Below are 16282 nucleotides of genomic sequence, written 5' to 3'. Positions count from 1 at the left end.
ATATACCATTCAGAACATCTACCTATAAATTAATTTGGTCTAATTTCAAGTGTAATAAGATATTCATACAAGAAGCTGAACTGAAAACAATTAAGATTTATTTATTTTTGCTATGCATTTATTTTCTCATAATCTATCGATCAGATATTTGCTATGTTTTCCCAATAGAGACTGTTTTCTTACTACCTGAGTCTTAAGTATCCTAGTCCCCTCATGAGATCAGTATTCTAATCCAGTATAATCTAGTCTAATCCAATCTAATCTAATCTAATCTGGTCACACTGACAAGGTGAGGTAGATTCCAGATTTGAACGGCGCTGCTGTCGTACATACATTCCGTCCTGCCGCGTCAGCGTGTATCCGTAGTGTGGATAGTTGACAAAAGACACGTTGACCCCCACCAGAGGGGTTCCGTCTGTGGTCAGCACCTGACCCCGGATGAGGGACGCCAAGCTGGACGGGGAACAAGAAAGGGACAGAGTGAGGAGGGAACCATCCCCGTGCCCCCCCATCCTTACACTCCCATTAATCTGATTGGATTAGCACGGCTATCCTTCAATCATTCTATTTACTCCATCACTTGCTGCTCTGGTCCTTCCTCTACTGGTTAATTATACACAATCAGAGCTCCCTCTCCTCCCGTCAATCACAGAAATAAACCGTGACGCTGCGAATTAATATGTGTGTGCACGCAGAATAACCTCTAAGCATTTTTACTTATTTATTAATTTTTTACTTTGATGGGTTATTTCCCCTGTTTTAATCCGCGGATAAGAATCAGGACCACGGACAGCGCTTCTACTCCACTCATCAGCGAGATCAGCGAGAGGTTTCTGTTTGGTATCCGAACGACTGAGCGGAGAATGTCGTTTCCATGTGGCATAGCTATTCACTTTCATGTCTGGCCTTTTAAGAGTGTCACTGTTGTAGCCTTGATCTCGCTGATGAAAAGTCTTTTCATCCAAATAATTAATGCTGATAATAAAGAAGGAAGAAAAGTCTAAATAACGTGACGTTGGCCATAGCTGTGGGCGGATATGCAGCGTCTTGTGCAAACGACCCACAAGCTCTAATGGGTTTTATTAGGAGTTTTACATATCAGGAGAAAAAAAAAAAGTGGATAATTAATAGTCCACTTTTGGTGACTTCAGTTGCGATTTGTTGCACCTGGTTTAATAATAACATACTTTTCAGATATTCATTTTCAAAAAAACTATGTATGGAAGGACAATTTGGTTTTCAGAGATTTCTTGATTTGCTTTACTTTGTTATTTTGTTTATTTCTGTGTTTATTTATTTAGGATATTCCAAATGTGTTTTGTTTTTTCCAGTGTTAAACGTTCAACAGAATCTAAGGTTTATTGATCTTTGAGAATATGCTGTTAATATGGTATTGCTTGAAAATGGTCTCAAAACAACAATTATATCGTTTAGCGCAATAAACGATAAAATTTAACGATACAATTTATCGATCGGCTAAATTTGCTATTGTGACAGGTCTACTTTTTACATACTTGGTTTTAAGCAAATCACTTTCTTTTGGTTCAAATCCCCTATTTTTATTAGCATTAGGATGCAGCGAAAAATATTGCCTTTCTGCCTGTTATTGGGGCTAGACACATTTCGCTTGGGTTCCCTGCCGTACCTGGAGTTGAACGGGTTTTCTCCGGGGATGATGTGGGTGCTGTCCCGTCCCACCAGCATCTTGACGCGGTCATAGAAAGATCTGACTCGTGGCTGGGACGTGGGGCTCTGCTGGATGACCAGCAGGGGGTCCCGGGAGCCCCGACACAGCGGGCTGTTCTGACAGGGACTCTGGATGCAGCAGTCTGGATCCATGCAGTCCGTCAGTCCATCTGAAGGAGGGGCAGAGGGAGCCGTGAGGACGGAAAAGAGCATTAAGCTTTCATGAATCCTTCGTCAAATATTCTTGTAAACTGACACGGGTCTCTCTGATAAGAAAAAAAAAGAAGAAAGTTTACTTTTGCTGTCCCTGGAGACAACGCCTCTCCTGAGATCTTTATCTTTGACCCAATTTTTTTTCTAATGTATTTATTTTTTTCTATCATCCATTCTTTTTTTCAGTATCTTTTTTTTTTTCTTCTTGTAGGGGCTCTTACGAACCACTTTGCGGCAAAATTTCCTTCCGCCGCTCTTTAATTTACCTCCTTCGTTGTCCTTGTTGTCAGCGCAGGAGGTTTCCATGGCGACGCTGCATCCGGGGCCCCTCCAGCCTGTCTGGCACTCGCAGTGCCAGCTCTGCTGACCCATGGTGCACTGGCCGTTCCCGTTACACAAGTTGGGACAGCCGTCTGGGTGAAGACGACAGGAGGAACGAGGGGTTGAGAGGTAGAAGAACGGAGAGAGAAAGAGAGACAACAGAGGGATACTTGTTTCATAATTAACGACACACGGATGAACAACCGTCGAGATGCCGGCTGGTTAGGAATCCGTTTAAGTCAGCAGGTCAGGTTTTTTTTTTCTTTTTTAAACTTTGGTCTTTCGTTGCGGCTCTAAACCGAAAGGAACGGCTGCTAATGTCCATCCGTGTGCGGACCGAGGTGGATAGATGACTTTATTCGCTTACTGGATGGCACCCCACCCGATCATCACTCTCCTTCTCCCACTATTTATGATTCAGTGTGGGTAATGGGATTCTGATGGCCTGAGAGTAATGCTTTTCTCATGAGAGAATGAGATTATGTTTGACGGTGTGTGTGTGTGTGCGTGTGTGTGTGTCTGAGCATTGGCGTGCACGTGTGCGTGTGTGTGTGTATATGTAGTCTATGAACTAATAAACCTTTCCTTAAGCTTATGCAAAAGAATCCCCTCTACACCCTCCGCCCTGCAGAATCAGAGGCCCGAGAGCCAAGCAAGTCTGGAACCAGCAAGGCGAGAGCTCTCCAAACTCAACAGTGACTTTGAGGCAAATAAAGAAGGCAATTACAGAGGACAGTAATATCTTCCTCATAGTCACACTATCTGCTATGCTCTGGTTTTAATAGAGGACAAATATGGAAATTATATTTCATCACAAGACACTTTATTAGAAGAAGAAATGATACCAAAAGCATGGGCTTGTTCTTCCTCTTTTTTTGTCTTTTTCTTTTTAGTTCCTGCTCAACTTGGTTAAGCATAAAAGCTGAAATCAGGTGAAGCACCACTCAGGATGTAACGTATTAGAAAGTTATTAAAACACAAATCAGAAGTGTAGCTGGGAACGCTTTGTGGATTTAATCAATGGTACATTGGGGACCGTTTGTTTTACCCTCTGCAGTAACTCCTAAGAAAATATCACAAGATGTTCACTCAGTGTCCTGTATGTAATCGGTCTTGTTAGTGTTATATCGGGCGGGGTTGTGTTGAGTAGTTTTAAATAGTCAGCAAGCAGAATCGAGAACAATGCTGCCTTTGATTTACCGCAGCCGTTACAAGATGGAGAGCCAATGGGATTTGCTCAGTCACAATTACTGTAAAGCAAAATCCAAACTATATTTTCAAAAATACTTAATAGATCTTTGACTCAACAGATCAATGAGGTTGAATTATTTTAAATCAAATGTCAAACTCAATGTCCGGCCTGCCATCGCATTTCATGTGGCCCTCTAAACTCCAGAGAGACGCATAAATAAAACCTTTAAGGTAACAGTTGTGTGTGTAGATGTTATTTTATCAGATCAAAGAAGCTTTTCAAAATTCAAATTGAAAAACAGTGTATTGATGCCAAAGAGAAATTCTAAAAATCATCTTTATATTGCCAAGTTACATCAGTCAATTTTTTGAGTTCACATAAATTCACGCACATCAACTGATCCCCGCACTTTGTTGAGCTAATGCATAATTGAGTTTATTGCAAATTGTTTCTAAATTAGCTCCACAAATCAGTGATTTGATTTTTAAGAAATAATAAAAAAAAACATGAAGTCTGAGAAGATGTTAAACATTATTTAATTTTAAGAAGTACTTATCGATTCGCTTTGATACTTTCATGTAATTTAACATTTAATAATCACAAAATCTAATATTTTGATATCTTAACATGACTATTTTGACACTTTAAGGGGTTTTTATCAGTTCGTTCTGACACAACCGGCCCTTTGTGAACCTTTACGATGTTGATATATCCCAAAATGAAAAGGAGTTTGACTTTCCTCTTTTAAATCAACATTTTCTATCTCATATTTGTTTGCTTGATATCAAAATAATAATACTACTAATAATCCCTAAGATTACTTAGGACTTGTCTACCAGAGTTAAAATAATGCCTAAAAGGCAGTCTGCAAAAGCGGGACTTCAACAACCAAGCAATCCTTTTAAAACCAACTTGCTGTTCTTCACCTTGAGCACTTTTATGGCTTTGGCAAGTCTCTTTCTCCCTGTTTTTAGTCTATATGCTAATCTAAGCAGCCTAACTGCTGGCTGCAGCTTGATGCAGACAGATATGAGATTGCATCAATGTTTCCATCAAACTTGTGGCAGCATATCAGCTAAAGCACGTCCCCAAATGTTAATTTAGTCAGTCAAGATTAGTCATGTATTAATTTCACATGGCTATGTCCGTAGAGTGCCTGCTAAATGACGTGAAATAAATACTCTGGGCTTTGAAAGCCCAACAGGAAGTGATTAAGTTTGGTTTAATAATTTGACTGCAGGCCAAGACAGTGACAGAAAGAAATGTTTATTTTAAATTTTTTAATAAAAGAAAGCTTTCAATACTTGCTTGGCCTGTCTAAATCAAACATTTTTACCACTGCGCATTTACCTCATTAGAATTTTTCAAGGACTGATGTGACACAATGTCAAAGTTTTTTTGTTTTTTTCCCCCCTCCCTTTAAAAAAATAACAGAGCCCTAAACAAACTTGTCACAGTGATTTCCTCACCAATAAATGAAGGAACGGGACGCGGCACTCCAAAGTCTACCCACGGGAGATGAAGTGCACGGACAAGGTTGACTGATAAAACAATACGCACATGCACAAAAAAGCACTCAACTCACACACGCACCTGGGAGATATGAACCGGCATTTCTCACTCTGCGGCATCGCGCCCGCCACCGAGCGAGGACGGACAAAATAACCCAGTGAGAGATTATGAATATGAAATGCTTTTTACCGAGTCCTGCTCAGTAGATTAATGAACATATTTTCACTCAAGTTGCGCTGCAGGATTTTGCCCTCCGACAAATCGCTGCATCAATAAAGCCATGCATTATGAATACAAATGGCGCAATCTAAACCAAGGCGGCGGCTAAATTAACAGGCAGTTCACCCCGATTGGCGTTTTATCACGTCTCAAACCGGCCGGGGCGGCCGACGGCGGAGGCGAGTGGGCGGGGGAAAGTCGAGAAAAAAGGGGCTTCGACGATCACCGCCATCTTGTTTTGTGGGGTGGGAAGGCCCGGAGGGGCGGAAGCGGAGCGGCACCAGCCGGGTTTTCAGCTCAACAAGAGGAATCAAATCAAAGGTTTTATCTTTAATTATTAGCATTCTCGGCATCAGGGGACCGCTCATGATGGCGCATTAACAGTCAGGCTGGAATAGATTGTCCCCGAGTATTGAGCTCAGGGAACAAAGGCAGTTAGCAGTGATTGCCTGTTAAATGGAGTTGCCATTTAAAGCAGCCAAATACTTATGAAGCACCCGGACAGGACAATCCATAGCGGGCATTGATTGGCTTGCCTGGGCAGGCCTCGCATAAGGCTCCTCTCTCTTTAATGTCAGGACCCAGTCAATACTCCCCCCATACTAAGAAGAATAAAGTGGGATTTCAGAAACTATTAAGCCCACCCTCCTCAGTAATGTAGTTGGACTCTGATGAAATCCCCTTAAAAAGGAGAAGAAATTGCCTTGGGTTATGGGTCAGCACACACACGCCCACACACCCACACACACACACACACACCCTTGTTTTGTATGCAGTATCTGTGGGACTGGATGACGGGGATATAACTGGATAGATATTGTGTGAGAATGAAGGGGGTGATTGAGGAAGAGAAAGGCTAGCAGAGAAAAGAGTGAAGGAGAAGAAAGAAACTAAGTCGAGATGTTGTAGTAAAAAGTTGCGGTACCCCCTCCTCCTTCCCCGTCCCTCTGCGCCCAACGCCGTCTGCTCTAAAGGTCACCAAGTAAAAGGTTACTGCTATAAATCCACCGTCGCATCCTATAGACGGGCTGGATAACTTCTAGAACAAACCTCCGCTCATCTACTTCTCCTGTCCTTAATAAGCTACCCTAAGAACTTCAGGAATGTCCCTTTGGTTTTTGTTTTTTTCCCCCCTCCGTCGTTCCGTGTCCTGCTCCATCTTTAACCCGGCAATTTACCTTTTTCTCTGAGCTGGCTCTTCATAAAACAATGAGAGCTGTTCCATTAAGTGCAGAGGGTTGAGAGGACACTCTCAACGTTGCTCCAGGGACCTGTGCTGTCAGGCAATCTGTGCCGCTCCGCGCAACCTGACGGAGGTTCAGCTGCGGGGCTATCTAATAAGCATTCTCGCCGAGAGAGTGTGAGAAAAGTCACTCTGGACTCGCAGTCTTCTCTGTTTGCCTTGATTTCTCGACCTTACGCCGTTGCTCTGAGTATTCCTGTGTGAGATCTGATGGACTACGTAACCTGTAGATTTTCTCTTTCTTCGACCTGGCTTGATGAAACAAATCGAAGGGCTGGAATTAACGCCAACGATGCGAGCCAACACACATGCAAGTGGGATGAATTTATTAGCCGCTCCACCGTGGCCGCTGCCACAAATACTCAAAATGTAAACACGCAGACACACACACTTAACAGCTCTATAGTTTTTTTTTTTTTGACACCACGTTAACGCCTTGCATCAGTGGCCTATGAAATTTACCAATTACCTCAAAAGTTCGCCACGACTTTGATCGTTCTCTCCTTATGTGTGAAGCACTTGTGTTTACGCGATACATGGCTGGAATAGCTGAGTGTTTGGTGCTTGGTTTGTTCAGGGTTTCACACTGGACACACAAGTGCGTCTCAATACGTTTGAGTATCATTGAAGAGTTTATTTACATCACTAATTTAATTCAGAATGCAAACCTCATTCATACTTTACATTCCCACTGTGTATTTCAGCTTATTTTGATAATTATGGCTCATAGCTAAGAATATTCATTTTAAAAAATTACCTACGACCTTTAAAGAAAACTTTTTGGCCTACAAAATCACAGGGATTATGGCTGACTTAATAGTTGCCCCAAATAATTGATTCTCACAGTGCTGTAGCCTAGCTCATTATGGGAAAGTTTTGTGGAAGGAAAGAATGTGCCCTTTTAAAAGTTTGGTTTAGATTAATCGGGTATAGACTGTGCTTCAAGAGTCACCATACACAAAAGTAACAAGGACTTTTGCCATAAATGTTCAGTTCCTTGTGTTAAGTCAATCCCAAAGTAGAGACAACATAAGACTTGTCATAGCTTAGCAAAGGAAAGAACAGAACTTAACTGTTGCTCAGTGGTCTAAAGTAATCTTTTCAGATGGAATTAAACGTTGCAGAGTGGGGAAGCACTGAATTTGAGCTGCTCAAGGTCCAATGCGACGTCCCCACTGTCAGTAATGATTTGAGGAGCCGAGTTATCTGCTGGTGTTGATTGGTCCAATAGTAGAAGGACCAACACAAGTCAGTGCAGCCACCTGCCAGAGTCTTTCAGAGTACTTCATGCTTCCCACGACTGACAAGCTTTACTGAGAGCAGGACTTCACACCTTCCCGCTCTGCCAAAAGTACCAGTACCTGGTTTGATCACTGTGTTTTCACCCCACATGTCAACAACACCAATATGTTCAGACAGCAGATCCAACAATGCAGACAAGCTCAAGGCCTGAGCTTGTTTAGAGCTGATCGCCTTAATGCTCATTGATTGTAGGGCCTTGATTTTCCAAATGAAATGCAAATTTTGCTTTTATCTGAGAAGAGAACTTTGGATCACTGAGCAACAGTTCAATCCCTTTTACTCTTTAGCCCCCGGTAAGACGTTTCTGAACTTCTGGTTCAGACGTGGCTTGACACAAGGAATGCTTCAGTGGCACTAAATGTTCTAGATGCTTCTGCATGTGCTTTTGAATCAGAAGCAGAAGCAGCATTCAGCTTCTAGGCACATTAAATCTGGAACAAACTTCCAGAAAACTTAAATTAAGACTAAAAACTGTTTAGAGTTAAATGGAACATTAACCAACATATTTCACGTGTACTGATGATTTTAATGATGACACTTGTGTATAGATCATAATTTGATAAGATATATGTAATATGTCATGTTTATGATGGGTTTTTGCAATGTAAAGCACTTTGAAATGCTATACTGTTGATGTACGCTATACAGTTAAACTTGATATATTGACTGATTCGATTGCTACAACTTCGGTCCAGATGTTTGAATCTCCCAATGGGCTTTAATTATCCCTATTGCATGTTCAAACCTTTTCTTTCCATTTAGCTTCCCTTTGGATTGAGCACCATGTGAACAGCTGGCTTACTTAGCAATCACCTTTGGCTTCGTCCCTGTGTAGGTCAGCAGTCTTCCCAATGATTGTTGAGGCCATAAAACAACATTTCCACAAAGTCTTTATTATTCATCTCATATCATTTCCACAGAAGCTGTATTTTTTTTGGGGGGAGGGGGGTTTATTAGCTATAAGCCATAACTATCAAGTTGTAATGAAATGAACACTAAAACTATATCGCCCTGCGTATAATGAATCCATACAACATCTAAGGTTCACGTTTTGAATTGAATTACTGAAATGAATTGGCTTTTTAAAGACACCCCAACGTAATGAGATGCACCCGTACCGGGGGGGAGGGACCACGCCCCACACACGCATGCACAACCACACACCCACGGCACAGGCCCCCTCGGCACTTTCGGATCCACCACACCAGGGCTCTACGGTCACCCCACAACACACGAAGGGCTCAATGACCCTGGACCCTGCTGCAGTGCACTGCGAGAAAACAAAAGAGGGGTGGGAGAGGGGTAGTGCACCGCACGGAGGGGAGTCGTCATTGAGGCAGGCACCTCTGGTCTACCACGGACAGATAAGCACCACAGAGTCTACGGAGCCAAGCCAGGCCAATGCAGCAGCTAGCTTCTACCACCACAGGCTAAGAAACAGAAACACCAGAGTCAGATACGGTACCTGCTTTGTCAACCATGCTCCCATGGTCTGCAGTGGGAGAAAACATGCAGAAGGTAAATGTCGGGAGGGAGAGTATGTTGTCTTTCTTTTTTTTTGTTTGTTTGTTTTTGCTTTTAATTTTAAAATAAATGCAAGCAACATCATGCAGAGCTGAAATACAGAACAGGCAGGCTACGATAAGCTAATACTAAGGATGTCTGGTGCTGGTGAAGTGTGCTTTTTGCGCTCAAGCTGAGGCCTGACAACTCTTTCATCTCAGGCTGATGCTGCAGTCAAAGCTGCCCTACTTTCTGATAGGGGGGTGGGATGGAAACGGGGAGATCATAAACCGCCATTCCCCCGTGCATATGTATGTGCTGGGGCATGCGTGCGTGTATGTAGGTGTGTGTTTTGGTGTTTGTTTGGCGGGCTGCAATCACAGCGCCTCTGGTGACAGGGGAAAGGAGACTTTGTGTCTCGGAGTACTGTGAAGGAATCAAAGGGATCTGGCAGTCATCCATCCAAAGTGACATTGATGTCAATATGAGACAGTGATTGACTGACAAAAAAAACCACCACACACTCACATGCACGCACGCACACCCTACGATGACTCTGCACACACACGTACCCGCGCTGAGAATCTGAGAGTTATTTTTTGATCACAGTATGTTGCAGAGTTTTGCCTTTCATAACACAACTTTGGTGTTTCAAAGGCCATAGAAGAACTAAAACTCCTGGGTGTGCAGTTGAGAGGCAGACTATAAACAACAAAACCCTACTCTTTTGTAATCCTCCCACCCTCACTCCTCAGAAGTTTATTCCTCTCCGCTTCGTCTCACCCGCCCCTGTCTACATCAGCCCTCTCCTTGAATTCCCTGTAGCTTTTGCTTGTGCCTCCACCTCTCATTTCCAAATCATTCTAACAAAATGGAAGGAAAAAAAAAATAATAATAATAATAAGAAAGCTGCCACTTCAGTCTGTCTGGATGTTTTCTGTGTTCACCCACGGTGTTGACACACACACACAAAAAAACCCCCAACAAAAAACAATACAGAAACGCACACACACACACTCTAGGGGTGAGGAGGTACAGGAAACACCTACCGATGGTGCAGTGCTCTCCGTTCCAGCCCTGGTGGCACTGGCACTTGCCGTCCTTGCAGGTCCCGTGTTTGATGCACAGCGGGTTGCAGACACGCTGGTCGCAGCCGGCCCCGGTCCAGCCTTCCTCGCAGCGACACGCCCCGCCCATACACACGCCGTGGGTCCCGCAGTCGACTGAGCAAACCTCTGGAAGCGGATGAGACAAATTTGGGTCACAGGCGCACAACTCTTCAGGTTGCATTTTGTGCATTACGATGCTTTTTCTTTTTTTGTTTTAATTTTTAATTTTGTTCATGAGTCTTTTCGACTAACCAAAAACAGAGCTGGAATTGACGCCCTTTGAGACAGCGGTCACTGAACCCAAATTAATTTCTCCTTTCTTCTGTTTCTCAATGGGGGTAAAAAAAAAGAACCCTAAAATAATTTCAAAAACAGTCAAAAATAAGCCAAGTTAGCTGCTGATTCAATCTCCCATCCTGCACCTTTAATCTTTAAGACAACGTTTTATGTTCCAAGCCTCTCTCGCAGGCAGCGGCGGTGCGTGCGGTGAGATGTGACGATTCCGTCTGTGTGCTCGGGACCCCCCGGTGAGCAGACGTTTTGATACACGTCTGCGGAGGAGTCCCGCGGTGGCAGACGCTGTTGTCTGTGTTAAAGTGAAGCAATTCCGCTCGCCACGAACGTCGGGGAGCTCTGTTTGTGAGAAGCGAGCGGCGTTCTCACGCTGCCGCCGAGGAGCAGGCAGCGGCATCTGTTTCAGTGGAAGCTTTTACGGCTGGCTTTATTGAGAGAGAAATGTGGCTGCTTTCCAAAAACAAACAACAAAAAAAGGTACAGTGTGACAAACCAGCAGAAAATAATGATAAATTTTACATATATGAATCTGAAAAGTGTGGCATGCATTTGTAGTTAGCCCACTGTTATCTACTTTGAAGGCTCATAGTGCCATTGCATACCACGATCAAGTAACTGTGCTATAATAACGCTGTATATGTCGAACCAGACTTTATACAGGCTGGACATTGCAATTTGACATCTTGAAATATGGCCTCTGTCTCTTTAAGAAGCGCCTGCTCTTTCCGACACTCCGGCCTTCAGCACGTCATCACAGCGGCGTAACTCCGTTAAGCCCATAGCAACATTCTTAGGCACGATGGACTGAGAAGTAACTCGTGTAATGAGCTCAGCTCAGTTCCACCAGGTGTTTGCTAATCGCTGCTGCTAGTCTGGAGGAGCTGAGTGAAGGATTCACATAGGACGGGTGCTTTGTGAGGCATGTCATTTTTCTATGATGAATAATATTATAACATAACATTGATTTTACTATATACGTAATAAAGTAATGGGATTCAAGTCTGGACTTTGACTCAGTCATTCTAACACAAGTATATATTAAATCTAATCAGTTCCACTGCAGCTCTAGTTGTGTGATTTGGGTCAATGTATTGCTGGAGGTTGAACAGTCTACTTCAGTCTCAATTCTTTTACAGCTGGTGAAGAAAAACATCCCCCACAGCATGACGCTGCCACCACCATGTTTCACAGTCAGAACATGTTTACTGTGACGCATTTACCTACAGGTGGACTCTGTGTAGTAATTTAAAAAGTCCTGGAAACAATTGGTTGCATCTTACTTTGGGTGTTCAGACGAGAAAATAGAGGCGGGGCACAGATGAATCTCAATTCACAAAGCAAACACTTACTGCACTGGATAAGTCCAAGTCTAAAATCTTCACTTCCCCCACTTTTAAGTAGTGATTTAAAAGTTTTGCACGAGTTAATTTGCTTCCCTACTTTAAGATTTGGAACTGCACCATATTAATAACACAAACATCCCCCGTCTCCATACTGTTACTGTCAGTGAAGGAAAAAAAAAAACTTCCCACATTGTGTTCCAACATGCTCCAACTTGGCTTGATCGTTGTAACAGTTGCTGATTTCTATTTCGCAGCATGTTTTAATTTCGGTGGACTGCGTCCAAGCCCAATTTGAAAACCAGAACAGCATGGTATAAAATGACTAACTAATAGTCAAGTACCCTGGGAGTGGGAAAAAAAAAAAAAAGAATCGAGACGTCGGGACTGAGTAGGCGGTTTCCTAAAAACCCTGACCCCTCAGTCTTCACTCAGAGCGCTCGTCTCTTTCAGCCGTTCGGCGCTGATGCGGCGGATCCTACTCACCCATGGAGCAGTCGGGCCCCATCCAGTTGGGGTCGCAGCTGCACAAGCCGGTGTCTGGGATGAAGGCGCCGTGGCCGTGGCACTGGTCCGGGCACTGGGCCCTGGGCAGTTCGCAGTGGAGCCCTCCCCACCCCGGCTTGCAGTGGCACTCTCCGTTCACGCAGATGCCGTTGTTGGAACACGTCGGGTCCAGGCAATCCACTGCATTAAAACGCCAAAAAGATACGACGGCGTTGAAAAAGGGTAAAAAAAAAAGAAAAAGAGGGAACAAACAGATGAAGGGAAACTGAGACAAGCTGCGAAATCGCACACCAGGGCAGATAGTAAAATGAGTTATCAAAGAAAAGGCTTGAACAAGGCGAGAATTTAATTGGTTAGGCACAGAAGAGGATTATAAAAATGAAGGAAAACATCAGCAGATGTTTTAATAAAGCAATTAAGGCGCACAGTAAAGAACAGCTAAAAGTATAATGGGAGCATCGGAGGGAAAATCTTATTCTGTGAGGAAAAAAAAACCCCTGACATTATTCAGACAGAGGGGATGCATTTCTGACTGTATGTGTGTGCGTGTGTGGGTGTGTGTGTGTGTCTGTGGCAGTACACGGGGGAAAATGTGACACTGTCAGTCTGCCAGGTTGACGGGCAGCTGTGAGTTTGAGCAGTGAGCGAAAACCAATTTGACAAATTACCTCCTCTCGGCACAGCGCCCACCCACCCCTCTCCGGGCCGGCTGTCATTGCTCTGTCCCGGTCACACTTTTTCTTTTTCTATTTCTCTCCCCTCCTTGTCTTGTTGTGTGTGACACCCACCCACCCCTCACTGTCTTTCTCTCTCTCTCTCACCTCGGGCACAGCTGACCCGGCTGCACAGTATTTTTTTTTCCTCTTTGTACACAAATTAATAAAAGCACACGCCCGCACATAACCTCCGGCCTCTCCATTTCTGTTTGCCCGGCAGAAACGGCGGATCACACTTATCGATTTTCATGTCGCCGGCACTTCAGGTAAATTGTTTGAGGGACTCTCCCATGATGAATATCAGATATGAGAGGGGGAGAGGGGAAGCTGGCTGGATGAAGAAGAAGCAGCGAAATCGCTGACCTTGTTCTCGGTCCCTCTAAGGTTTCTTTTGACTCCTTTTGTCATTTGACCCCCCCCCCCCCCCCTTGTTTCCACTTCTCTTCATCTTCAACCTCAAAAACTCACTTTTTTCTCTCACTTCTGAGATATTCACCTTTCGCCGCCCCGACTCACCTTTCTCATCCCTCTCCTTTGCCTCCGATGATGGAGAATGTGCCACGCAGATCCATCTTAACAAGGATCAATAGAAGCGAATTCAGCTCTTAATAAAACCTCTGATGTGTTCAGCTGCAGTGTCATACTTCATCTTTACGTATAGCGGGAACGAACACTTGCTCAGCACAAGATTACGCTGTAATTTGCAGACTATCTTTAGCTAGAAGGGCTCACTGGTTGAACTTGGAAGTTAGCAGGAAGGCTTTTCTGTTCACTTTAGATGCAGATATCACGTTGTGATCAGTTGCTCTCGTTTTTTGTGTTGTTGTACAGTACAGAGTTTGGACACAACTATGTGTCCAAACTTTTGGTCTGTACTGTAGATTGTTGCTCAGACGTAAATTTGCAACGTTGCTGCTTCAGAGTCTGTCAAAAACGTGTTATTTGGTAATGCTTTGCTAATAACACCAGATTGGCTCAATGATTATGATGTCATCAACGCAAACCCGACCAATGCATTGGGTCCCTTGAAGGTCGATGTAGGACGGGTCCTTTTTAGAGCGGCTTTGAAAGTGGATGATCTGGCCTGCTGATTAATTGTCCTCTTTATATTTCCTGTCACCTAGCAACTGTACTGGTAAAAAGTTGCTGAATTTTTTATTTATTACTTCTTGAAGACTTTTTAATTAAATAAATAATTGCAATAATTACATTAAGTTTTCACAACGTTATACTAAAAAACATGTCTTTGCAGATGACAAAAGCCTAACGACACAACTTCTGAAGCTCTTAATTTTTGCAGATTTGAATACACTTGTATTTAAATCTGAACTCCAGTTCTGCTAGCAATGAATCTTGGGATAGGAAAGTCTTCAAATAGGTTTTAATAACTCAAACTTAAGAATTTTTAAGACCATTACGGATGAAATTTAAGAACTTCATCAGGAAATTACCAGCAGAAAATCACCTAGTTTGCGAAGCAACCTGGACCCCCATGTTAAGGGTTTTGCACAGAATGCTAATAGCCTCATATGTTTGGCAACAGAAGTGAACCAATGGCAAAGACTAATGTCATCCAATCAACTGGTGTTAAATTTGTACTGACCACATCTTCGATAGACGCAAAAGAAATTGCTAGCTACCTAGAAAGGGCATATTAGGCTTGTTACCAGTAACCTCAACAATCTTGCAAGTGACTCAAACTTTTGCCTGAGAAAAATTTCCCCAAGCAAAAAAAAATTAAAAACTGCATAAAGCATGCGGCTAAATAGTCATGCCACCACAAAATTTAAGACCCGTGACTGTCGTATTTGAGATTAATTTAAATTTCAAAGAAAAGAATCTAAGACCTTTGACGGCCTTAATTTTTTTTTTACATGACTTCACAACACTTTTAGGGATGCGCAGACACTTTGTCCAAAGATGCACCAGATCCTTCCTTCAACTGGGTGGTAAAAGAAGGATAAATTGTTGGGCCGCGTTTTGGTGGGACCTTCGAATTTGTTCTTAACATCGCTGTCGTGTAATCAGTCTTCAAATGAAGCCTTCGAGGGATGCAGACCCTAAATCTGGACACAGCCTCTATCAGTTTTCTTAGGGACCTATTATTTGTGACATACTGCTACGAGACATACAAAACCTTTGAAATACCCAAGTTCCTTTCAAACGTTCAAACAGATTATGCACATTAGAAGGCAAAGTGCCCACCCTCACCCTCTGCACAGTTCGGCCCCTTGTAGCCGATGGAGCACACGCAGTTTCCATCGGTGCAGGTGCCGTGGCCGCTGCAAAGAGGGTCTATGCATTGCGTGACGGGGATGTCGCACTCGGGTCCCTTCCAGCCACTGTAACACACACAGGAACCCTTGTCGTATTGGCCGTTGCCGCTGCAGAGCACCGGGCAAGCAGCTGGAGGAGAAGAAGAGAAAATGAAGAAGGAGGAGGAGGAAAGGGAGGAGGACGAAAGGGAGGAAGAAGGAGGAGGAGGAAAGATTAAATCATGCATACGAGGAAAGAAAGAGACAATTAGCAAGCCTTTCTGATGTTGTTGGTTTGCGGGGCAAATCCACACTCAAGCACGAAGGAGAGCGAATAGAGTGGTTAAAGGGGGCGGAGAGCGCCAATGACATAAAGAGTAATTACAAGTAGAGGTAACTAAACTATTCATCAGAGCTGTCTATCCCAGGTGAGCGCAGAGCCGGGGAGTCGTTAGCTCGGGGAGCTGCCATTCATCATCAGTCATCTTGTCTGAGCTTCACCTAAGGCCATGCGCCATGTTGCTGCTCTTAATCCTCTTTCGGCACTCACACGGAGACCGAGGATGTGTCTTCACATCTAATTAGGCGGCGGAAATGACAAGATCTTCCCTGACGGGATTTGTACACAACTAATACCTTTGGAGCAGTCCATGCCGTGGAATCCGGGGAAGCAGTGGCACACGCCAGAGTTGCACTCTCCGTTGCCATGGCAATTGCGCGGGCACTCTTGCACCGAATCTGTGAGGGAAGACGAAGTGAGACAGAGAGAAAGAGGGGAGGGTTCAGAGAGTTCGATGCCAAGCATCAAAGCATTTCATTAAATCATTGGCACCGGCCATTCTTTACGAAACTGAAGGCGCTCCGAGTCAC

The 16282-nt window shown here is 43.7% G+C and overlaps 1 protein-coding gene across 6 annotated transcripts in view; it reads right to left on the bottom strand.

Moving 5' to 3' along the window:
• Nucleotides 1-16282, bottom strand: part of tenm2a (teneurin transmembrane protein 2a) — a 319228-nt gene that overhangs the window by 26090 nt on the left and 276856 nt on the right. For all 6 annotated transcript variants that reach the window (XM_044128023.1, XM_044128020.1, XM_044128022.1 and 3 more), the window contains 8 exons: nt 16049-16150; nt 15369-15563; nt 12421-12621; nt 10241-10426; nt 9154-9180; nt 2166-2312; nt 1646-1856; nt 334-453 (listed from right to left, as the gene is read on the bottom strand). In XM_044128023.1, coding sequence (XP_043983958.1) covers nt 334-453; nt 1646-1856; nt 2166-2312; nt 9154-9180; nt 10241-10426; nt 12421-12621; nt 15369-15563; nt 16049-16150 — 1189 coding nt within the window. The remainder of the gene's footprint in view (nt 1-333; nt 454-1645; nt 1857-2165; nt 2313-9153; nt 9181-10240; nt 10427-12420; nt 12622-15368; nt 15564-16048; nt 16151-16282) is intronic.

This window comes from Gambusia affinis, linkage group LG09 (genome assembly GCF_019740435.1).
Source record: "Gambusia affinis linkage group LG09, SWU_Gaff_1.0, whole genome shotgun sequence".
Classification (NCBI taxonomy): domain Eukaryota; kingdom Metazoa; phylum Chordata; class Actinopteri; order Cyprinodontiformes; family Poeciliidae; genus Gambusia; species Gambusia affinis.
The sequence above is the reverse complement of the archived record's forward strand: the minus strand, read 5'-3'. Positions and strand labels throughout refer to the sequence as shown.